This window comes from Triturus cristatus, chromosome 3_1, assembly GCF_964204655.1.
Source record: "Triturus cristatus chromosome 3_1, aTriCri1.1, whole genome shotgun sequence".
Lineage (NCBI taxonomy): Eukaryota > Metazoa > Chordata > Amphibia > Caudata > Salamandridae > Triturus > Triturus cristatus.
Window position 1 is genome coordinate 309592607 of NC_140583.1, and position 25481 is coordinate 309618087.

The 25481-nt window shown below is 43.8% G+C and overlaps 1 protein-coding gene across 1 annotated transcript in view; it reads right to left on the reverse strand.

The window, feature by feature from the left end:
- LOC146860159 (uncharacterized) overlaps window positions 1–25481 on the reverse strand; it is a 330246-nt gene that overhangs the window by 76557 nt on the left and 228208 nt on the right. Inside the window, exons 21-23 of the mRNA XM_085646318.1 lie at window positions 18765–18941; window positions 14335–14514; window positions 11529–11671 (exon numbers count right to left, since the gene is read on the reverse strand). Coding sequence (XP_085502444.1) covers window positions 11529–11671; window positions 14335–14514; window positions 18765–18941 — 500 coding nt within the window. The remainder of the gene's footprint in view (window positions 1–11528; window positions 11672–14334; window positions 14515–18764; window positions 18942–25481) is intronic.

Below are 25481 nucleotides of genomic sequence, written 5' to 3' on the forward strand. Positions count from 1 at the left end.
GAACAATCTCGGCAATGCTACCACCAGAATATCTATTTCTTCATGTCTTGTGTTTGCTCAGTACCCACACTCGGCGCACTGCATTCCCAGGCCCATTTCTTAAGGATCCGTCTCTTCCACATCAGATTCCCGTGCACTGTTTCAGACCCTTTGGGAGACCCCACCCCTTCCATTCCCCTTGTCGGTTCTCCCCTCTCCTTTGGATTGACCTGTGTGAGTCTCTTGTCAGTTGCCGCAGTAACTGTCTTACCCGTGTCTTCCGACTGACTTGCCACCACCTCCTCCCAGGTTCTTGACATAGTCTGTTGTCAGTTTTCTTCACTCCATGTCCCCCCATCTGTTAATCTTCCATTCTACTCCCAGGATTGCCTCAACGCTCCTTGACTCTTTGATTCTTGCTTTTCCTCGTCTGACTCAGAAGGCTTCCATCAGACTCGGTGGATTAAGTCAACCTGTAGGCATGGCAGGGTTGGATTCCTGACTATGTCTGTAGAGTAGTTGACACTCAGGTTCAAAGATTTGACTAGGTCTCAATAGGCCTCCCTGAGTCACAGGGATAGTACAATGGACATGGAAAGGGACTGGCACACAACCCTTGCAGGAAAGGAAAGGAAGATCGTACAGTGACATAGCCGTGACGGCAGAGGGTGCTCTATGGTGCTAACATTACATCCATTTGTTATAGGTTGAGAGAGACACTCTGCTGAGGCAAGTCAATGGCCTTTCTGAAGGGAGATGTGCTTGGAGATTGGTGATGGCTCTAAGGTGAATTCACCTCTATCTTAATCTAAAATAGTATGTTTTTTATACCAGTGTATTAAAAATCCAATTGCTTTTAACTATATGTTACCTGTCAAACGGCTAATTTACTTTTGTTGATGTTGGACTTTTTTTATATGAACAATGATCATTTTAATATGATCGGAACATTTGTGATGTACATAATATTTGATGCATTATCACTGGTTCCTTTTGAGATTAACCACGCTTTTTAAGTCTCAGCTACACAGCGCATGCTCTTGTTCTTCGAGAGATGCTGTGTACTCTTAGTGGGCTTGGAGGCCGCCCGTTCTTACCATTGGATGGCTTCAAAGCCACTCTCAACTGCTTTATTAAGGCTGGTCAGTTCTGCGATGGTCACTTCCCTATTCCTGCATCTGACCCTTTCCCAGAGCATGCACCTAAGTACGTGTGTCCTTACACTGCTCGTGCTTTTAGGAACTATTTTTTTCTTTTTGTTGAGCCACTCTACAGAGTGCATCTTTTGTAGCTGGCTCTGGCTTCTGCTCCCTCCCGTTGTCTGTGTTTGTTTGTTACCCTTCCCTTCCATTGCCTTGCCGCCACACAGCACAATAAATGAGCCCAGATGCCTTTGTACCGTCCTCTGACTTTTGTTTCTGTTAATGCTTTTACATAGCACAAACTTGACCTGAAGGTGTTGAAGCGCTCTATACAAGCACACATTCATTTTCTGTAGGCACAGGAAGATTAAGTGGCGTGCCCAGAATCACAGGATGTTGAGCTGGCGCTGAGACTCAAACCTGGTTCCCTAGTTCCACAGTCTAAAGCACTAACCGTTAGGCCACTGCCTCTACCCATGTCAACTACACGTTTGTTTGGATCATTTCAATCGTCTTTTTACTTGATTTTTATTAAGCTGTGTTTCCTGTGCACTTCTAGAAACACCGGACAATTTGACTGGAAGTACATTTAAGCATACCAATATTGGAATGAAGGTATGAAAGTGTCCCAGGTCTGCCATCCTTTCAGTGATACCAGTCCAACTTGTGACTGACTTTTCCCAATTCTACCAGAATTTCAATAGCTTGTCTGACAAATTAAACATGGCCCATCCAGGAAGTATTTCATAGTCAGCAGTCTGCGATTAAACAATAGTTTCCACTACCAATCTCTCCAGAGAGATCAAGGAGGCGGTGTGGTTACAGAGGGGACATGCATGATGCACAGGGCATCTCAGATTTGCTCTATTCTGTCTGTCCCTCAACAAACCCAGAATTAGACTTGGATGGAGGGAGACAGCTCGGAGGGGCTATGACTCTGCAAAGCTGACGCAGAAGGGCTGGGGCGCAGTAGGGCGCACATCTTACGAAGGGGTGCAGTAAAGGTGTGGGAGGGGCAGAGGCATTGCTGAATTTATCTATTTTTGCACTGGGCAGCTTGCATTTAATTCCATCCCCTCCTGCCCATCCCTCTTTCTTTATCTACCACCCGCCACCCTGACCCTATCCACTCCACACAATGACACTCCACATAATTCAATCCCACTGCATGCCACATAATTACATCCCACATAATTCAACTCCACATAATCCAAGACAATGCCACACAATTCTATACCACATAACCCACTCCACATCATTCCACTCCATGCCACATAATTACAATCCGTTGTAAATAAACCCAAAGGTCAGTAGGGTCCAAGGGTGTAAAACAGTTACTAGAACAATGGGCCCTAAGGGAAAAATAACAAAAAATTCTCTAAAAAAGGGAAAGGTGGAGGTATTGCCATCATTCCTAATGATTCTGTTAAATGGCGTGTTGAGCCCGATCCCATACCAAACTGCGAAAACGTCTTCGCAATTACATTCTCTGCCACTCATACCTTTTTGGGTATCCTAATATTTCATCCTTGGGAGCTTATGGACATTTTTTTTAAATCACTACTCGAAACTGCCGCCAATTTGGCTAGCTCCTACTCTAACTTCACTCTCTTAGGGGATTTTAATTTGCATTTGAATGACTCTTCAAATTCCATAGCCTCTTAGCTTGTTCAAGACCCACTAGCTATTCAGATAATTCAAAAAGTCAACAGCCCTACTCATAGCAAAGGACATCTATTAGACCCTATTTTTACTAACAATGAGCTTCTATTGGGCGATCCGATTCCAGTGCCCTGGTCAGATCATTTTTTGATTCCTTTTTTCTTGGAACACACTTAGACAATCCTCCTCTATTCGAACCACCAGTAGCTGGGAACGTGCCTGGGCTAAATTACCTATAGAACCTTGGATCTCCGCTCTTAAAGATACTAAGCTTATGCTAGACTCTAATCCTACGTCACCCAACGAAAATTTTAATTAGTGGATAGAGTCTTCTTTGGATCTAGTTATTGCTGAGAAACTCAGCTTTGAAAGAGTTAGAGAGAAAACACCTCGTTGGTATTAACCTAAGCTTCGCGAATATAAACAAACGTGCAAAAGATTGGAAAGGAAATGGAGACAGGATTATAATGAATGAAGTAAACCGAAATACAGGGATTCCATAAAACTCTAACAAACGGAAGTAAAAAAAAGCACAAGCACTTTATTATGAAGAAAAAATTAATCTATCTTCTAATTCTCCTCTGGAGATTTTTTGTATTGCGAAGAATCTTCTGGAGCCTCCGCCTCCAGATACACCACTGGATGTCACATCAGCTCACTGCAATGAACTTGCAGAATTCTTTTACAAAAAAATCCAGGATGTATACAATACATTTTCTCACTCTTCTTGCCCCAGTAATCATCTTTCTAGGGACAATTCCCCTCTTCATACTGAGCACTTATTGGAGAAAATTCCAGTCATGAATATGGACATTTTACAAGAAATTTTCTCCCAAGTAAAATTGGGTTCTCCCCTTGAGCCGGCATCTCCTCATTTTTTAAGCAAGGCTGCGGAAGTAGTTCTCCCGGCCATACTCGAGTTGATAAATGTATCTATCTCCACCGGCCAAGTCCAGCCACCCTGGAAACGTGCCATGGTCAAGGCACTGCTACAGAAGCTTAATTTAAACTCTGACATTCTGGGTAATTATTGTCCCATTTCCCTTCTTCCTGGTATAAGCAAGATTCTAGAAAAATATATCAATGTGATTTGTTCAAAGTTTTTAGAATGCCGCAACCTACTGCACTCCTCCCAAACCATATTTCTACCACAATATGGCACAGACACTGCTCTTCTTGCCATGGTCGAAGAGTCTAAGAAAATCCTCGGCCAAGGAGGAACAGTTGCTATTATCCTTCTCGTTCTGAGCTCCATATTCAATACTGTAAACTAGGACATCCTTATGAACAGACTTAGAAATGTTGGAGTCTCAGGTGCTGTCATCACCTGGTTGCAAATGCAAAAAGAACAATTGATGGACAGAATGAAGAACAATGTCATACATTCACTCCAGTACAGAGATCCGGGCCTAAATCCATTGTTTTTTTGCTCACCATGCCATTCCAGTTTGGATCCAGCCATATGCAAATCAGTTTTGACCCTGCGCCCAATGGAAACAGTCCAGTCCGAACTGCCAGGCCAAGTGCTCCCTGGACTGTAAACAAGCATCCTAGGACCGGTTTCGGGCTTTCAGCCCTCATCAGCCAGGATAGCTTGACCCAAGTGTCATGGAGAGCACAGGACCTACCTCTGGGCATACCCGTCCCACTCGCGTTGACAAATGCAAAAAGAACAATTGATGGACAGAATGCAGAACAATGTCATACATTCACCCCAGTACAGAGATCTGAGCCTAAATCTATCGTTTTTTGCTCACCATGCCATTCCTGTTTGGACCCAACCATATGCAAATCAGTCTTGACCCTGCGCCCAATGGGAATAGTCCAGCCCGAACTGCCAGGCCAGGTCCTCCCTGGACTTGAAATAAGCATTGTAGGAATGTTTTCAGGCTTTCAGCCCTCATCAGCCAGGATAGTTTGACTCCAGTGGCATGGAGAGCACGGGACCCACGTCTGGGCATACCCGTCCCACTCGAGGTGACAAATCCCTTGCTCACTGTGCCACTGGATTCAAGCTAGTCTGGCTGATGAAGGGTAATACCCAGAAACCGGTCCCAGAATCCTTGTTTCTGATCCTGGGAGGACCTGGCTTGGCAGTTCGGTCTGGAGTGTTCCGATGAGGCAAAGGGTCAAGACTGATTTGCATATGGCTGGGTCTAAACTGGGGTGGCATGGTAAGCAAAAGAAAAATGGATTTAACCCAGATCTTTTGACTCAGGGTGAATGTATGATTTATTCAGCATTTCGTCCATCATCTGTTTACATAGCGCTTTTCACCCTAAGTGGGATGGGTATGCCCAGACGTGGGCCCCTTGCTCACTGTGCCACTGGATTCAAGCTAGCCTGGCTGATGAAGGGAAATTCCCAGAAACCGGTCCCAGGATGCTTGTTTCCGGTCCAGGGAGAACCTGGCTTGGCAGTTTGGTCTGGAGTGTTCCCATGAGGCAGAGGGTCAAGACTGATTTGCATATGGCTAGGTCTAAACTGGGGTAGCATGGTGAGAAAAGGACGATGGATTTAACCCAGAGCTTTTGACTCGGGGTGCATGTATGATTTATTTAGCATTCCGTCCATCATTTGTTTGCATAGCACTTATCACCTGATTGCAGTCCTTCTTAGAAGGCAGAACTTTCCAGGATTTTGAAGTAGGCAACACCTCCAAGAACTTGTCACTTAGCTGCGGAGTACCTCACGGCTCGTCACTGAGCCCTAAAATTGTTTAATGTAGATATAAGACCCCTTACAGATATTGTTATGCCATATGGAATTAATATAGTCACATATGACTGTGATACTCAACTGGTTGTCGCTCTGAATCACTCACAGAACTCGCCATCCTGCCTGGAATCCTGCCTAGAAAAAGTGGCTAATTGGATGTAATACTCCTGTCTTCTGCTCAATGAAGAGAAAACAAAGCTTATGCTCCTGGGCGATCCTTCAATCTCTGATCTTGGACTGGCATGGCCAAATTGTCTGGTCCCTGCCCCTGTCCCTCAAACTAAGATACGAAGTCTAGGTATGTGGCTGGATAGGTCTTTTAAATTCGACCACAAGAAGTGAAACTGGCAGCAACCTGCTATGGCATTCTCAGGATGGCAGGGAGACTTATGGTCCAGGCTATAATTCTCTCCCGCCTGGACTATAGAAATGCCCTTTGTCTAGGGGCCCTAAGTCAACCACAAGGAAACTACAAGTCATACAGAACTGTGCAGCTTGAATGCTGCTTAAAATCCCTTATATCCACTCTGCCATGCCTGCATTGAATACCTTACATTGGCTGCCAATTACTGAGAGAATAAAGTTTAAATCTCTCTGGGGGAAAGGGCCCCCAATCAATCGTTCTCTCATCTATTTTTATCGTCCTAGTAAATGCCTGCGATCTACCAACCTTTGCCTAGCCTCAGTACCCAGAATAAAAAAGGTAAGATGTGGAAGCTGTTCCTTTTCATACAATATTGCTAGACTGTGAAACGCCGTTCCTACAAATCTTTGCTCAGTGACTCATTGTTTTTCTTTCCGGAAGCTCCTCAAAACCTGGTTGTTTCAAAATCTCTCAAACCAACTAGTATGACTGTCTGTTGATGCTGCGAGCGCTGGGATGCCTTCGGGTAGGTATACGCTCCATAAAAAAAAAACAACAAAAACTAAACTCTGGGAACAAAATAAATAGTGCCCAGGAGTTGTTACAATTAACATAAATGCCATTTTATTTTTAATTTAAACAAGTGAAATAAGGAAAATGACCTCCTGCGGGGTACTCCTCACAAGTGTTAAAACCAAAGAAAACAGGCATATAACAACGAGTTACCAATAATAATATACAATATCTTTGTCACAGATTCATAGGATAAAATACTACTGTACCCATTCAACATACCCAACATTGTCAACGTGTTGGAGTGTCATAGGGTCGATGACGTTTCGATCCATTAAAAATAAAGGGTCATTATCAGGACAACAACAGAATATGCCACATTACATAATGAAGTGGTAATACAAATAGTCAACACCTCTGGGGTTAAAGGGAAACAAAAAAGAGAAAAGAGGGTAGGATCAGAACAGGTCTCGACAGAAAACGAGTTACAGATGAAGGTGGGAATTCAATGGTTAATTCTGAGGCATCTAGTCACGCTCGTGGTGTCTAAACCAGAGTGAGGATGGAGTCTCACAGTAAAAGTACCTGGAGAATTGAAGCCAACTGATTAAGAACAGCGGCGATGTAACCAGATGTAATATCACTACCTAGTTGTGCTACTGAGACGCGGGTGTATTTCACGAACGTAACATTTAGATTCCTGTATCACTACTAGGTAGTGATATTTTTAGTTTCCCTTTACCCCCACAGGTGTTGACTAGTTGTGTTACTTCTTCATTATGTAAGCAGGTATATTCTGTTGCTGTCCTGATGATGATCCTTTATTTCTAATGGATCGAAACATCGTCAACCCTATGACACTCTTACCCGTTGACAATGTTGCGTATGTTCTATGGGTACAGTAGCGTTTTGTCCTATGAATCAGTGACCTTGACATTGTATATTATTATTGGTCACTCGTTGTTATGTTCCTTTTTTCTATGATTTCTTTGGTTTTAACACTTGTGATGATTACCCCAGAGGGGGTAATTTTCCTTATTGTACTTGTTTAAATTGAAAATAAAATACCGTTTACATATTCACTGTAGTAACTCCTGGGCAATAGTTATTTTGCTCCCAGAGTATTGTTTTGTTATTTTTCCCTTAGGGACCATTGTTCTAGTAACATAATTACAATCCAGCAAATTCCACTCCGCATATTTCCACTACACTCCATGTCACATAATTCCACTTCATATAAGACCATTCCACACAACATAATTGCACTCTACTCCAGTCCACATAATTACACAACATGTAACACAATTCAACTCTAGATAATTCCACTACATGCAGGACAATCCCACTACACATAATTCCACTCCGCTCCACATAATTAGACACCACATATATCCATTCAGTTCCAAAACACATTTCCACTCCGCACCATCCCACATAGTTACACTACACATAATTCAACTCCACACCACATACATCCACTATACTCCATAACACATAATTCAGATCCACGAAATTCCACTTCGCTCCATGTCTATAAACCCTAGGCACATAATTACACCCTACAATATTCAACTCCGCCCCATGCCACATAATTCCACTCAACATATTTGCACTGAATACCACACAATTCCATGCGACACAATTCAAATACATACAATTCCACACAACATAATTTCACTCCACAAAATTCCACACGCCACACAAACCTATGCTGCACAATTTCATGCCACATAATCCCACACCACATAATTCCACTACACAACACATTTTCACCCCACAGAAGTCCAGTTTACAACACATAACTTAACCCCACAACACATAATTCAAATCCATGACACTCTACGCCATAATGTCACTCCCCATAATTCCTCTCCATGCACATAATTACAGTCCACATAATTTTAATCCACACCATAAAACATATTTACACTGAACATAATTCCATTCTGCTCCATGCAACACAATTCCACACCACACATTACCATACTACACAGTTACACGAAACACAATTCTACCACACCACTTAATTCGACCCCACACCACATAATTCCACAACACATAATTTCACTCCTCTGGAACATAAGGAAAAGCCAGAGGCAATAGTCACGAAAGCGCGACCTATTAGGTTAGCCAATGCTGGTTTATACTTCTTATTATCATGTTATTCTTTTGTTTTTATCTTTGTCAGAGCCTGTTATAAACAATATTATGTTCTGATTCTGAACGCATCCAGCTAGCCCCTTCGTTCCAGGGGATTGCAGTGATGTTGAGTAACGTGCTGCCCTCTGTGACTGGCTGCAGACCCATCTTCAGGGACCTGCAGCCATCCTCTGCTGGCGGGAGGCCTGGTTGCTGCCAGATGAACTTTAGTGTCACTGTTGCCACCGGAGGGAATTTATCGCACCTTATTCGTTGATCAACAAGTCACAACCATCGCCACAGAAAACACCCTCAGCTCTTAATCATCAATTTGCGCGGAGTAGAGCTGCCTGACAAGGACCCGCGTCTCGGCGCTTTACGTAAACCCCCTCGAAGATTCTGTGGGGCCAAATGCCTGGATCCTACTGTGCCTAGGGAAGTCTCTATTCCTAGCATAACTTGCGTTACAGGTGCTCGTCATAAATGTCTACAATGTATTGACATTGATTTTGCAGGTGTAGTTCCTTTACCTTGCCGGTTTATTTACCGGTTTAGTAATATTTTCCGAGGGCCATGTGTGTGATAACGCTTCTTTCAATTATTAAACGGGCGAAGCTGTGATTATTTCCTTAGCACCAATTTAAAACAGACAATATAAGTGATTCATTTATTTACTTTGGTATTTCTTTCTGGAACTTCAAAACTTAGTACATTTTATTGAATCTTCTGTCTTTTTTTAAAAGATTTATTCTGTGTCTAGATAAAGATGGACGCTAAGTTCCACCGACAGAGAGTACGGTTTCTGAATAATAATCACGATAGGCTATTTTAGTTCATATCAGAAACACAAGTAGGCTGATATCACTCCAGACCATCATCTGGGGTGCTGAGTGCTTCGTCAAAGATGGACGACGAGCCACACGCCATTCCGCCTTGAGGGACTTTGAAACCCAGATGGGTTGTGTCGGATTTTGAAGTTGCGAGACCACCCCTTCCTCATAGTCTTGTGTTGAATTTCTCGATTCGTATTCAACAAAAACAGAAAAGTATTGAAGCAAGTATCACTTACAAATTAAAACACTCTTATATGCTTCAAGAGCAAAGTTGGAAAAGAGCACAAAAGGAGAGAAGACACTTGTGCACCCAGTAAAAAGGGAAGGGAAAAATCCGACATGCAGGTCTTGCGAAGGAAAAAAAGCAAAACGTGAATACCTGCTCCAAAGCATGACAGTCCCCTCTCCTCGTCCAATGACAACCATTTTGCAGGACTGATTAGGGAATTCCCTTGCAATTCAAGTCTGAGAAGAGGAGGAAGACCCCTCCAGGAGAACACCTCCATGGGGCATCCGTACTGTTCCATTAGTTCAGCCAACCCCTAGTCGCTAAGGAGCACCTCTACATCAACCAAGAGACTGCGGAGGTAAAGAAGAAAGGAGTCCAGGAGAACACCTCCGTGGGACATCAGTACGGTTCCATTAGTCTATCCACGCCCTGGTCGCTAAGGAACCAGGGAGCACCTCTCCACCAACCAAGAGACTGCCAATGTAAAGAAGAAAGGGGTCCAGGACAACACCTCCGTGGGACATCAGTACGGTTCCATTAGTCTACCCACGCCCTGGTCGCTAAGGAGCACCTCTACATCAACCAAGAGACTGCGGAGGTAAAGAAGAAAGGGGTCCAGGACAACACCTCCGTGGGACATCAGTAGGTTCCATTAGTCTATCCACGCCCTGGTCGCCAAGGAACCAGGGAGCACCTCTCCACCAACCAAGAGACTGCCAATGTAAAGAAGAAAGGGGTCCAGGACAACACCTCCGTGGGACATCAGTACGGTTCCATTAGTCTATCCATGCCCTAGTCGCTGCGGAACCAGGGAGCACCTCTCCACCAAAAAAGGAGTGCGGAGGTAAAGAAGAAAGGGGTCCAGGACAACACCTCCGTGGGACATCAGTACGGTTCCATTAGTCTATCCACGCCCTATTCGCTGCGGAACCAGGGAGCACCTCTCCACCAAAAAAGGAGTGCGGATGTAAAGAAGAAAGGGGTCCAGGAGAACACCTCTGTGGTGTATCAGTACTGTTCCATTAGTCTAGCCAACCCCGAGTCACTAGGGAGCCAGGGAGCACCTCTACACCAACCAAGAGAGGGTGGTTGTAAAGGAGGAAGGGTGTTCATAATAGCCTTAATGCCAGCAATGGTTCAAGGGTGCATGCAGACCTAGATAAAGTGACATTAGGACTTTGCAGGCCCTATTCCCCAGATGGAAGGCAACATTTGCTGTTTTAGGGGGATCTGGCCCTCCTCTTCCAATGGTGTAATAGATGGCTGCCTTGTATGGCCTTGTTATGGAAAACAAATGTACCAGGCAATTCAATAATCCCTGGAGTGCTGGGGTAACAGTATCAACTGAGGTAAAATGCCTCCCTTCATCCCCTTGTTGGCCCTTTATCTCAGTTGATCTTGCTATAGAATAAGCCCTACTCAACTACATGAGAGTCCATCAATAATGGTATATGTTTTCCTGCTGTCTCCATCTTCCAACTACCTTCCCCACTGCCAAGGCCATGAAAGAGGACTTCTCACTACTGCAGTCTATTTGAGCAATGATGACAGTGGAGCAACCTATCAGAAGGACTGGTTTCTCTCATAGCCCCAGCATACATAGCGTTCACACCTGGAGGTCATAGATACCAATTCACTAAGCTAGTTGCAGATGTAAGTTTGACTTGCATACACAAAAGGCTTCTTTTACTTGTGCATTACGACTTTTCCTATTAAAAAACAAGGATGTACTTGGGTTCACTAAATGTGCCTGTGAGTAAGTCACTGTTGGTAGGTAGAAGTTGGTGTTTGAGGGTGGGAAGGCACACAAACGTTCACCAACTCTCTCCCTTCCTGCTCTAGAAATAGGCAGGAGTAAGGAAGGGCAAGGGCCTCACCCACCCCCAAAATTCATGTACAGTACAAAGATCATTTCAGACCCTTCTCATTAGTTGTAATCTTGAACTTACCCTCCGGCCCATGACATGATGGGCTTAATCAGAAATATCCCAGACTGCACCTCAGCGTTTCGAAGGATTTCATTCAAGGATTCGGACAGCAGGCGTCGACTCTCGGAGCTGTGGCGCCGGTCTTCTCTCCAGTGATGAAGTGACTGTCACAAACAAGGAAAGAACATCATGGACTCCAGATGATGACGATGAACTGGACTTGCCAACTAGCCTTTAAATCTGGGCCTTGTTTCACAAAAAAATTATCAAGAAATGTATGCTAGATTGTAAAAGTGATTTCTCATGATTGTGTTCCACCTTGGTTTGGGTATTTGATGTCCAATACACCCCAACACTACTGTGTGCTGTGAAGACCCATCCATGACAGTTAAAGTGTCCACTCTTGATATCACTTGCCCTCTCACGTGGTTACCCGCTGCCACAGGCACCTTACGATTGTATTGTGGTGATCTACTATACTGCAATTCCCATATTTACAACATTGTGCCCCCTCACTCTGGTGCGAGACTGGGGCCTCTCCCCCAAACAAGTCCCAGTCCAACAGGGTTCCTTCCACAACTTCACTGCTCATTCTTTTTTGACTCCCCAGTCACTGCTGTTGCCTTCACACTCTCAAGTTGCCTGCACCTTTCATCCATATCATACTATCCACTACCATTGATCAGTTTCACTCTTACAAGCCCATGTTGCCCACACACACTAGGCAGCTCCCCACGACTTCACTACATCAGCTGCTGTTCAATCAAGCTGTCTTCTCTGGCTTTCCTCAATCATCGTGCTTAGGGGTGGTGACAATGTCATCATAAACAAATTTTGCCAACCATACACCTAACCTTCTCCGACTCTCACCATCCGCTATAGAATATGAAGGAGTCACACCACCATTCAGAATACATAATGTCAACATCTACCTCTCTCTTTCCTAATCTTCAACAACAATACTACCTTAAACCAATGATATCCCTCTTCTCCCTCCATCATGCTTATAGACATGATTCTGAAACTAAAACATCACACTCAAAATATTCTCTTATACATCAAATTCTTATTTGCATGGAAACCCACTTTAACCTTATTCTCATCTAAAACCAATTCAATCACTCCAAACCAAGGGCCTCATTACAATGACGGGCGGACCACCACCAACAGGCCATTGATTACTGCTTTCAACACATACTGTTGGTGGTGGTCCGCCCGACATCCAGGCCATGGTTCCGACCGCCGGATTATAATACCGGCGGTCAGAGCGCAGAGGTTGAAGGAAAAAGACCATCACCTCCAAAAGGATCCAAGATCCCGTTGGAGATGTGGTTGGACTCCTATCCCTACAATGGAGGCGGTATCTGCACAGGCACCACCATAGGGTACACACAGGTAGTGAAGAATTGTGTGACTTGTACCTACTTCTGCCCAGCTTCTGCTGTTACTGGCTAGGCCATTCAACTTCAGGACATGCCGGTGAACCCATACAAAAATTTGGGCCCATCTCAGCTGAATTGGTTCACCATTAGCCCTGTGATGGGACATCGTAAGAAGCATCAGCCCGGTCACCAAGGCAAACAATGAACAATGCGATGGGTACACTTAAAAAAATTGTGAAGGGACTTCTATGCTAAGGCCTGTCAAAGGTGGACATAGCTAAGTCACTAGAGTAGTATGGATGGCCAATGACAGCACCTTTGAGGTTCCACAATGGCATTTAGATGCCTACGGATGGTACAAAATAAGCCATCTATCATTAGGAAAAAAAAGAGAAGTTAGCCTATTGTAGGTACAAAAAAATGGAGAAATATGATAGTGTTTTTGTCGTTGGTTAGATAAACATTAAAAATGCCGTTTTTATAAGGGGCACTACTGATTTGTGGGGAGAAAGTATGCCCTCTTTGATACGTCATTCCATCAGAACTGCATAATGATTCGGGTTTCAACCAGTCGCCTTCTGTGGACCACAGGATATTTCTCCCACACCTATCTTCAAAAGGGGCCCTTATGCAGAGCTTGCATAGGCATGTATGAGGTAGGTGGGCTCTTCAGAAACACTATTTCAAAATACTGAAATTATTGGGTAAAAATAAAGTATGTGTTGAAAGCAGTAATCAATAGTACATCTCTGTATAAACAAATTCAGTCTTCGAGTGCATTGTGTGAAATCTGTAAAGGTAGCTAGGGGACAGTGACAGACTGATCAGATTAGTCAGCAGTGTGGTTGACTGAGGTGGCAACATCTTGTGGCCTGCTGCGACTACTGATTATCTGAAGAGTGGAAGCTGTGAGGCTTAAAAGGCCTAAACCTAACCAGAAAGTCAATAGTCTAAAATGGAGTGAGAAAGCATGCCTGCACGCCAGAGTTACTGTAGGCGGTCTAATAAATGCACTGTAGATCAATTTCTGGATATCAAGTGCTAACTGGCCAATCCTAAGATTTAATAGGGTTACATAGGCTCACTGACAAAGGGCCTTATTTAGATCTCGGTGGACGGGTTACTCCGTCACAACGGTGACGCATATCCTGTCCGCCGAATTATAAATCCTATTATATCCAATGGGATTTATATTTTAACGGATGGGATATCTGTCACCATTGTGATGGAGTAACCCGTCCACTGAGATCTAAATCATGCTCATAATTCCTAGATAGGAATAATGAACAATCGTTTGCAGCCGAATCATTTATCTATGCTTCTGTCGCGTCATTATTACCTTGGTGGATAGGGACAGTAAATTGAGTATAGTTGTGTGCATGATGTTTGCCTTCCAGTTCTGGTGGCATGGTGGAGCATGTGTCAGTTCACCAAATCACAAATACCTGCTGCTCGAAGTCTCGCAGTAGTTTTAGCGATTTCCCTGATTCCGTCCGGCTGTGGACTTCTCTTTTGATCTTCTTCACCGCCTCTTTCAAACTGCTGCTTCGAATGTAACCATTCACCAGGGTGACCAACCTTTCACGTCGAATCTGGCCATAAGAATCCATGGCAAGGATTGCACTCTGTCAAAAAACTCAAATTAATGGGGTGGGGAGTGTTCTGCAGGTACAGTGAGCAAGAAAACATGCTTCATAAAAGGTCACCTCTGGTTTCTAGAAAACTGCATGTCATCAGGGATACAATACTCCAGGTGAGGCCTAGTTTTCTTGGCAGTGATAACAATTAATGGTCCCAAAGTTTTTCTTTTTCAGAAATAAACTCCTACTTTGAAAAAGAAAAACAAATGCATAATGGGCTGAAAAAACATACAGGGCTCTTGGCATTATCAGTCACAAAAGCGCATCTGCCATACAAGTGCATGATCTTTCATCAAACACATCCCTGCCGGGAATATTGTGTTTCACAAAATTTGGCTAGTAACCCTCTACCAGGGGAACAGACATCAGAGTCTCTGCTGACCTGACGGGCTTCCAGACCACCCGCCAAAGTATAAAGGTTCCCCTAAGCCTTTTGAACAGCAGACCATTGTCTGTTTTTCAGAGTTTGATACTGGGCTAGTATCAGAATGCCCCTTCCTCCATTGATCTTGGCCATATAGGAGCTGTTACTGCAGGACTGGGGGAGTGGAGAGAAAGGCTGCCACCCAAAAACCAGTGGCAAAGTAAACTGGGGAGTGAGCTATGGGAACATATGAGCCAGAACATATGCCTCAGCTAGGTCTGCTACAGGGAGGTAATGCCTGTGCAAATGTATACCATATCTGTACTAAACTCTTGTCTAGGTGCATGAACAGGACAGAGGGACAGCTAGCAAATTTTGGGTGGCTGTGTACAAGAATTTTGGATGGGATTTTTGACCGCCTGATGATTTGTACCTCCTGAGCCCTGACGAAGGAACTGTTGGTCTTTAAGTCCACTCCGAAATGCGCGGCAGCGCTTTTTGTCTGCCATTTCCAGTTTGACATTTTTGAAAATATTGATTTTGTGATATTTTTAATAATGGTTCATCAGATGTATTGTTCTTTTTTCTTTATTTAGGTATGTCTGGTATGCATGATGTGTCTGTGAATAGTGAGGTTGTTATTTTTGTGTCAATTGTGTTTTATGTTCTGGTGCCGCTGTTCTTGTGATTTTATGTAGAGAAATCATTGGATTTGTTATAATTGAATGTCTATAGATATAACTTTTCCCAAAAATTATTTTGATAAAATAAATTAAGATGAAAATATTGTCTGTGGGACAATGATGTTTTATATTATCCTTGGATGTATTTCCTATTAATTAATGAATAGGGGGAGGTCTGTTGTTATTGTCAAGAGGCACTCATACCCATGTATTCTGGTAATGCCTGTAGTTGGAAGAATACTAGGGATCATAAATGGAATTTATGGAATTTCTCTGCCTCAGATCCTACACGATCCTCTTTGGTTGCAAGTTCCAGATTACTTTACACAGAAGTAAAGAAGCTGAAAACTACCCAAGCTCAGCCTGCCCACAGGAGATAAGTAACAACCCATCTGGTTTAGAATGGATCCACAAATTGTGGGAGTTGCTGCGGATAGAGAAACTGAGTATTGCAATTAAAAAGGCGATTCGTCCTTGCAAAGTGAGTAGCGTCAGCCACTGGAGTTCCTAGCCAAAGAATGCTGAAAAATTGCGTGCACCCATTTCTTGAAGTTTCTGAAAATAATTCTCAACAGTAATCTTAACCTCTCTGTTTAAGTTCCCCACAATCACAGAAGTGCTTGTCATGTGGAGGATGTCTTGGGCCATAAATGAATACTGCTGATTCGAATTAACGGGGTTGGTCCTCCCTCGCACCTTTGGGACCGGACCGAAATAATACCGTTTGCACCATGTACAAAGAGTGGCACTGGGTTCGCGATCGAGGAAGGAGTTGGTGGTTAAAATGATTATTTATGCTTTTTGACTTGTACTTGAGTTGTTTGCCAATCTGTTGGGAGTGTTTCAGAGATCTCCTTCCAAAAACCTAAAATCAAAAATGTAAACCTAGATATCTGAAAAAAAATCTGAAATACGCCCAACTACAATACAACAGAAGATGGTCCATCAAGTTCAGATTTCTTCTATTAGCCAGAATCTAGGCTGTTGGTCAGGGCCCAGAATAGATGCCTAGTCCTCCTAACGAGATCAGGTTAGTTAACTAACTTGTGGATGTTGGAAGGGAATGCATAGTGAGCATTTGCCTGTGGTTGACGTCCTCCACACCCAGACCTACCAGCTCATACGGTGCTACCATCCTCATCTGAACTCTTCTTCCAGTCATCCTGTGATTGAACAGCCGATCTTGCACACTGAGCACAGGGTGAGCGGAAAATTCCTACATATAATACATTTGCAGCTCAATTGTGGAAAGTCTCTGTGTGATTGCAGGCCATTACAGGTTTTCCAATCACACCTTAGCACGGGAATTGCCGCCAGAAACCATTAATTGTGTTTTGGGGAATGTACGAGTGGCTGTTGAGACAGTACCTTGCTGACTGGCACAGCCCTTCCAAATCTCCTCCATAGTTCCTAAGGGAACGACAGTCTCAAAGTCCCAGTCCCTGACCATGAGTCACCCTCCTATAAGGCCTCTTCATAGGGAGGTGCAGTCTCAAAGCCTCACCCATGTCGCCAAGACCCTCTCCATCAAAAAACACTGCCTCCTCTCTCCATAGAATCACACAGCGAACATGTTTTTAAGGTTAGTAGGTTGGCACCCAACCTACCTATGGAATTAATAATGTACTTACAAATTTAGACATATGCAGCGGTGTCAGTTATGTCACGCATTGAGGATGGAGGTCCCAAAATAATAGAAATAGCCCTAAAGACTTCATGAATAACAATAAAATGTGGGGTGCATCCAAGTCATTTATGCCACACATGGAGGATGGGGGACCGGGTTGAATCATTGCGACTATTTTCTGTTTGTTACCTGGATGACTTCCTGACGTTCAGCTCATCCAAACCTGCCAATTCGCCCAGTGATACTTTTGGAAATACTTATAAGGTTTTCCACAGAGTGTAATTCTAGTTTAAAGCTGTGAAGGCACTATCACAGCATGTTCATCCTTTATATAAAATCACGCAATCTAAAAACATTTAATGAAATGTAAATTGGCTATACCAAAAATTGCTTTTTTCTGAGGAATTCTTTCTCCACAGAATTGCAGAAAACTTTAAACCTTGGTGCTATAGGGCAGGAGGTATGGAATAGGGTATCTAACACAATTCTAACAGTAGGCTGTTGATGAGTCTTTACGTCACCAGGACCTGCATGGCACTGGGTAACTAACTTCCTAAATAGTAGGGGAACTTGCATCACCCAGATTGGCATGCCAACAATGTAAATTCAAGGTGTGCGGATAAATAAGGATCCATTTGCAATATCGGGTCTTCCACCTCCTGGGTATTTATGAGTCATACCCTTAACGATTTGTTAATTACTTCATTTTTCCCCAGCTATAAAAATAAATCCAAAACATCAAACCTTAATATGTATACAATGTACATGAATTTAGGGATCAGACAGGCAGTCATGCATAAAAATGGCAATAAAAAAAAGAATTAAAAAAAAGACAAAGGATCTCAGTAGAGGAGACGCAGGGCTCCCAAATCGGTACTCCAGCACTGGGACAAACGGATTTATTGGTGGAGTGTGGGGGAAGGGGTGGGGTTGGGACAGAGATCGATACTTACAGAAGGTGTTATTACTGGATCATTGAAACTTCAAGATTAAAAAAATCGGGAATTACCTCAGGAATTGGCGTTCTAGGTAGATTACCTAAGGGGTTTCCTAATAGCGGACCGCTTCCCGAACAAAGATTTCACAAGGTTTTTCAGGGTGAATGGGGAAAGAAAAGGTGAGATTTAAACACACATCTTATAATTCCGATACTTGTGAAAACCTCTGTTTCTACCGACATCAGAATTACAATTGAGCCCGTTGAGGGCTTAAATAGTTATGTTGCTCCTAGTAGAGAGTAGAACATGAAGCCCAATTTACTCACAATTAAACCCCAAGAGCAATAACTACTGCAGATCTTGTTGGTAAGCAAACCCATAACAAGGCATCTTGTCTTACTTGAAGCTATTAATATATGCCTAGATTTAAGACACCCTATCCTGCACGCATGTGTTAGGCAAATGGTTCGTTGTTTCTTGACACACTTTGGAAGAAGTTGCGGAAGGAGACCCCTTTATCTGCCGACCTAACATACCCATCCTCTTCCCCATATTTCCTGGTCTTCTTCTTGGGAGTGTTAGAGTTTTTTTTAACTGAACATAAATATGTCATAGTTACTCACCTGGTACAGGTCTTTAGGAAGCCTTCCACTACTGACCCCTCGATCCAGGGCCCGGCGATTGTGTGCCTCATCAAGATGAGTGAAAAGAACCCCTCCTTGAGTGGTAGGCCTAGAGCTACCAGTCTCAACAGGGTCTTTAAATGTCCCATCCATCCTTATGTCCAGTACTGGGGCTGTCTGGGAAGCAGAGAAAAAGGAAACATTATAGTTTGATGAATAAATTAGTAGGAGACTAATGCAATTGTTCCGTAGAAGTACAGATTGGATGGAAAAGTAGCATCTACCTGACATTACACCAGGTGTCAGGTAGTGGATCCGGGCGATCCATCATATTCAGACCAGTCTTTGATTTACGCAAAGATCTTAATGTATTCTTAGAAATCACACAGGATTAAGCTCATTCGTGGAACCTCCTTTTTAGGTCGAGGACGTCCGGTCTGCCGAAAGGCAGAACCGGAAGTCGGAGATTTAATGACTTGGAGAAGAGGGGCTTGAACCCGCCCCTCTTCTCCCCTGTTCTCCATTGGCTGGCCTCTTGAATGCTGGCCAGCCATTGGAGAAGAGGTCAGTCATTCAAATCATGCCCGTCCTTTTCGGATCGGGGGGCGTGTTTTTTGCAAGAAGTCTCAAGGAGGAGACAACAGCAAAGCACGCCCCCGAATCCGAAAAGGACGCTGCGTTTCTCCGAGGCATTTCTGCTCTGCCTCGGAGAAAGGCGGTGGTGTCTTCTGGTGCCCTCGGCTTGTCTAATGAAATCCGCCGAGTGGGAGATTGTGTTGTAACTTAATGTATACAGCGCTTACTAATCTGACGAGGCCTTTGTGTTTGTGAAAGATTCTGGAAGGGCTCACTACTTTACCACGAATCGGTGCAAATTTTACGTAAGTGCTTGCATTGGCCATTCTGGCTTCTTTCTGTTGTGTTCGGGTACTTTCTTCGCGTTTTCCGCCTTTTCAATATTATGTTTAAAATAGAGGACATTGTTATTTGACCCCATATTACCAACCTTGGCCTAGAAAATCGATGGTTCACCACCATCAATAAAAGCGCAGCAATGTTGTTGTGTTTTTTGTATGGTGCTGCAAGCCGCCAGGCGGGTTCAGTAATTTAGCTACAGCGCTTAGTGGTGTTTAACAAACAGACCGTCAGGTTGTTTTTGAATGGTGGAGGAATAGAAGACAGATCGGTCATTTAAAATAAGCCAAAGTAACAATGAAGGTTCTTGAAAGTGTCGTTTACTGCTATCGAACTTTAAAATTTGCCAAATACTCTTTACCTTGTACATTTATACAGTATTTACATAGCCAGTGGAATTAAGCAGAAATGGACGACGAAATTCTGCGGCAAGAAAAAGCAAATTATGTGGCATACAATGGCGCCACTATTTCGCAATTTTTTCGCTGTCAAGGGACAAGATTCACCTACCATGTTAACGCATGAATGGGGCAACTAACGATGCGTTGCTATGTTTTTAGTCACTTTTGATCTGTTTGAAATTAAACTCGATGTTATTTTTTGTTGTAATCTGCAAATTATGCTGCGGATGGTGGTAACCCCTCTAATTGTGCAGAAAATGTTGCGGCTGTAGAGTAGATCAGGTCCATGTCTCTGAGAGCAGATAGCACAGTCTTATTTCTTGGACACCATCGTGGGAGCCGGTTGGCAACAAGCCGCCTATGCCCCCTCCAGCTGAGGCTGTCATAAGCACATGTACGGCTGTAGGTACATCACAAAAAAGTTTGCCTAAACAAGCTGTCCCTGAATATCATCGAAAACTTAAAGGATTATTTGACACTATTTTACAGGACTGCTTGTATCTGAAGATAGGCAGGCGTGGGACTTTATCTGCAAACCAAGCAAGGTTCAGGCTGAATGACTGGCTCGGGCTTGGCCCTAGTCCCATGGGCACTTGCGAGTCACAATAGAGCTACTTTTGCCCCCTCCCTATTGCAATATTAAAGGATAAAAAGAAAGTTTTAACCACTTGACGGTTGATGGTTCAAAATCTAAAAAGGTGTGTATTTGCTGTGTGAGCTGCAGTTCACAAGCGTCTCGTTGAAGACCTGTGGGGACTGAGAGCCGGTCCTGTTGCTTTGATGATCAGTGTAAATGCTGTCATTGAGGCGGTGACCCTCTTCACTTTTCGTGCAGTGAAGGGAGAGGCGTGCCATTAACTTAAAAATAGCCTCCTCCCTTCTCTTACATTGAGGAAGAAAGTAGTTTTGACATTTTTTACGTGTTTTGAAGCGAATATTAATTGAACACACGTGTGCAAGGACCTTTCTGCCAGTCGACTGACTTGTCTTCCTCCCAGCCTCAAGAAGGAACGCTGCGCTCTGACCCAGGGTCCTTTCAACATTAGGTTTATTGTAACTAGGTGCGATGCTAGGAGTTCATTTCAATGCAATCCAATCCTTTATTCGATTTTTAAAAGAAAAGAAAATCTTTAAACGTCACATAAAAAATACATAATTTATATATATAAAAAACGACAGATCTTTACTGAATACAAGGAAAAAGAGGTAACGGTGCAATATAGTGAGATAGCCATGTTTGCTGCTTACACAACCACATCCTCCAACAGTAAACTCAGTGAGTCCGCCAGGTAACAAAATATGATAATGTACCTTGTACGAATAATAAAACAATGTATTGGAGTACAAAAATAAAAAAAATGCTGTTTTCCCTTTTAGCCTTGAAAAAAGTCTCTCAGATTCATTGTCCAAAAGATCAGTATATAAAATCAACATACAATATTAACAAAAAGAGTCATGAACAAAAATGACCACTTTCATGGGGCATGTGTAGAACGTAGACGTATCACTCGTTGTATAAACATTGCAATCGAGTAACATAACCTCTCAGTAGATAACTTATGCAAAACCTCAATTACAATCCTGCACTGCCTTAAATCTGCCTGCCTCAAACGTGGTAAAATATAAGCAGACCTCAGTGTTGAATAAAATTTGCAGAAGAGGATAAAGTGCAAGGTGCTTTGTGCAGACAGTCCATCGCCGGGACAAACCGGAAGATTCACAGAGAATGTACCCTGACTCACGTAAGCGACAAGAAAGTGAACAACCCTGTTAAGACACAGTCTTCTTAGCAACAAGCATTTACAATGCAATGGTCTCGGCATTGGTAAAGTTAGAGCTATTGGCATTGCTCATGACATTATTTTTGTTTATGTTTTTGTTTTTAAAACATTTAAAGAAACGGCATTGTCATGAGCACTGCCAATAGCTCTAACTTTAACAATGCCGAGACCGTTGCATTGTAAATGCTTGTTCAATAAGTCTATTGTGCAAAACCCTTTACTCTCAAATAAGTGTGATTCATCTTTACTCTTCAGGACATTTAGGGTGCACTTAACTTTTGACCATTTTCGGAATGTTAGATAATAAAACATTAAGTATAACAGAAAACTAAAATACAAGTGTGCAACAATAAGCATATTTATAACAAAATAAACAATGGCTTCGAAAAGTATTAAAACTTAAGAAATTCAGTACGAGAACAAATGTACACTTGCCTTCTATCTGCGCCTGTGCCTCCCACTTTTCATAATAATACTACCACCTCCCTGATAGACCTGCACGTAAAAACAGTCAGATATATTTCCTTGAAAATGCAAAAATGTTTCCAAAATAGTTTTTTTAATATAGCCTTTGCTATTGATAGAGCGTCATGAGATTCAAGTTATCATAAATGTATTCATGTCATGTTCCCTAGCGCCTCTCGCCAGCAGCCTGGAAGCAGGGCAGTCATCCCTCGCAACGAGACTCCTCCCATTTGTTACCCCTGGCAGGTTACAGTCTAGTCTTTCGACGGCGCGTAGCTGACGCCGCCGGCCGGCCGGCCGTCACTTCCGGCTGTATTGGCTTATCACGGCAGAGAACATCAGTCTCGGCCCTTCGGATTCCGCAACAGAGCTTCGCCGGCACGCAGGAGCGTAGCGAAGGCTCTACCAGCGACAGGACAGTCAGTCCGGACCGCGCAAGGGCGCCTAAAGATTCCTCCCGACGACTCGTGCGAATGCACGGAGCCGCCATTACCTTGCTCATTCCCCGCAGCGCAGGAGCGCTTTATCTTTGCTTGGGCAGTTCGTGCGACGGCACGGAGCTGCCATTACTTTGTTTCCTTCGAGTAGCGCAGTGGCGCTTTATCTTTGCCTTGACGGCTCGTGCGATGGCACGAAGTCGCCATTACTTTGTTTCCTTCTCATAGCGCTAGAGCGCCTTATCATTACTTTGACAACTCCTGCGACGGCACGAAGTCGCCGTTACTTTGTTTCCTCCTCATCGCGCTATTGCGCGTTATCCTTGCTTCGACGACTCGTGCGACGGCACGAAGTCGCCATTACTGGTTTCCTTCACGCAGCGCAGGAGCGCTTTATATACTTGTCTTTCCTTTGGTGATCCGCACGACGGCACGGACATCGCGGACGTCCTCTCCAGCGTTTCCACAACACAAGAACACCGTACTAGCAGGTAACCAAGTAGGGATTCCTGCTTCCCAAATCTCTGTATCTATCCCCGGTGATCATTGGATGTGTATGTTCCCGCTAAACCCCAGCGCTTTAGTTACCCCTGTCTCCTCTCTTGCCTTTAGGTAGCGTGGACTTCCACACAACCTCAGGAGCCACGAAGGGTGCCCCATCACGCCATCCACTATCCCGCTTTCACCTCCCTTCCTGGCAACCTCCCCCGGTCCCCTCCTTGCCCTGGCTAGTATATTTGGTCCTTCCAGTAGCAGAAGGGCACAGGCGGGGGTTGCCCATGCCGTCCCTGTGGGATCCCTCCACAAACACGAGGTAAGAATTGTGGGGATCTGACAATTCAGAAAAACGCATAATGATTCGTTTTGTGTTATGCAATGTATTAGGTTAAACGCGTGCCATGTTAAAGTTACACGTGTAGGTTGCTTATTCACGCATATGAGAATAATGAACTAATGCTTAGAGTGTGATTTAATAGTGTGTTTAACTTTGTAGAGGCCTGATCACATATACGTTAGAGGATAAGGGCCTGTTCATTTTCTTATGTTAGCTAATGTGTAGGCCGAAAATGATTCCCTTGGTAAAGGCTTTGGGTTGCAGGGAAATGTGAAATCTTAAAAACGTGAAATAGTTTTCTCGTTCCCATGTTTCTGTTGCAGGTGCAAGGACATTTAGCTTGTTAGTGAGAATAGGTCTTTGTTTTATGAGTTAGGATGCTGTGAGAAGCCAACAGGGGAGTGCATTGGAATGTGGAGAAGATACTTTCAGCGAGGAAGGTGCCTGGGACCCAAGATCAAGCTAACGGACGTTGGACATCATACAAACTCTGATGGAAAACTACCGAAAGAAGACCTGGCCGAAGAGGTGTGCCGAAGGGCGTGTTTTACAATTTGGGGGTTTTGTATTAGGGACAGTGCCCCGTGGGTTGAGCAGATGAGGTTTAGGCGGGAAGCTAGAAGGAGCATCTTAGATCGAGCTCTGAATGTACTTCTTAGGAAGTCTTCACTTCTGACACCTTTTTCTTGATTCTCTTGCCTGGGATGGGAATGCTAAGTAGGGATGTCACCTTAGAGACAGTGTAGGGATAGAAATGTTTTTCCTTTGACTAATGATTCCTAAAATAGACATTAGCTTAACTATCGTTTTTGTGATGATTTTGTAATCTGTAATGCTTTTTGTTTTGAGTCGAATGAGAATCCTGCGTAGGCTTGCCTTTGTCTTAGTGCCCATTTACCTTTTACACCTTGTATTGAGGTGTTTGTATGTTCAGCTGTTTTTGATTGTAATAAAATCTTACAAATTTTAGATTCGGAGTCAGTGGTCCTTTCCAAATGCAGTCTAATTTCGGTAAATATATTTTGATAATTGTTTTCATCCCCTCTACGCTATTTGGCAGATAAAAAGATCCTGGTGACCTGTGAGGATTCTTGGAGATAACCAGGTAGGCAAGAATCCGGTCCCATCAGTTGGTAGCAGAGTAGGATGGTTATCTCCGATAGTGAGGGGAGATCTAGATTAGGATAAGAAATTCTTGAGGCCCATAGAAGTCAAGTGATGGTGACTCATCGGATGGCGAGCAGCGGACGACGGCGGCTGATGGAGATTGATGGAGAGTAGCAGTGCGGCGGAAAGCAGCAGTTCGTGGAGGAGTGAGTATGAATAGGGTGAGATGTTGTAGATTGCGGTGTTGATTTGTTGTGTGATGTCTTGCGGAGTTGGAGTGAGTGTTGAGTGATTGTGAGATCAGGCTGTGAGCGCGCGCAGCCCGGGAAAGTCTTAGTGTCGACGAGTAGCTTAAGCGATTGTGGTGTAGAAGACACCCGAGGTAGATTTTGTTGACCACTGAAAGGAGATCGTGAGACGTCATCGATCACCTGGACCGAGATAGGGGGAACGAATGTGTGAGTGCGTGGGTAACCAACGCTGGACGTGGGTTGTTGTACGTGGAATTTGAGTATTTGTAACCTGTCAGAGGTGATTGTCTGGTCGGTCGTGGACAGACAGTTGCCAACCGAGGTCGACAATTTCGAGAGACTGTGGATGGACAGTCAGAGACGTAACTTGTTTGGGACAAACGGGTATTTCAGCGTATGAATGGGACGAATGCAAGGGTGAGACATGAGTTGTGAAGGAGGGAAACTGCTGCAGGCGGAGGAAGAGTGACGTCAGTAGGTGCCGCGCTGCGATAGGTCGGTTGGTGTGAGTCGCGCTGCTATCGG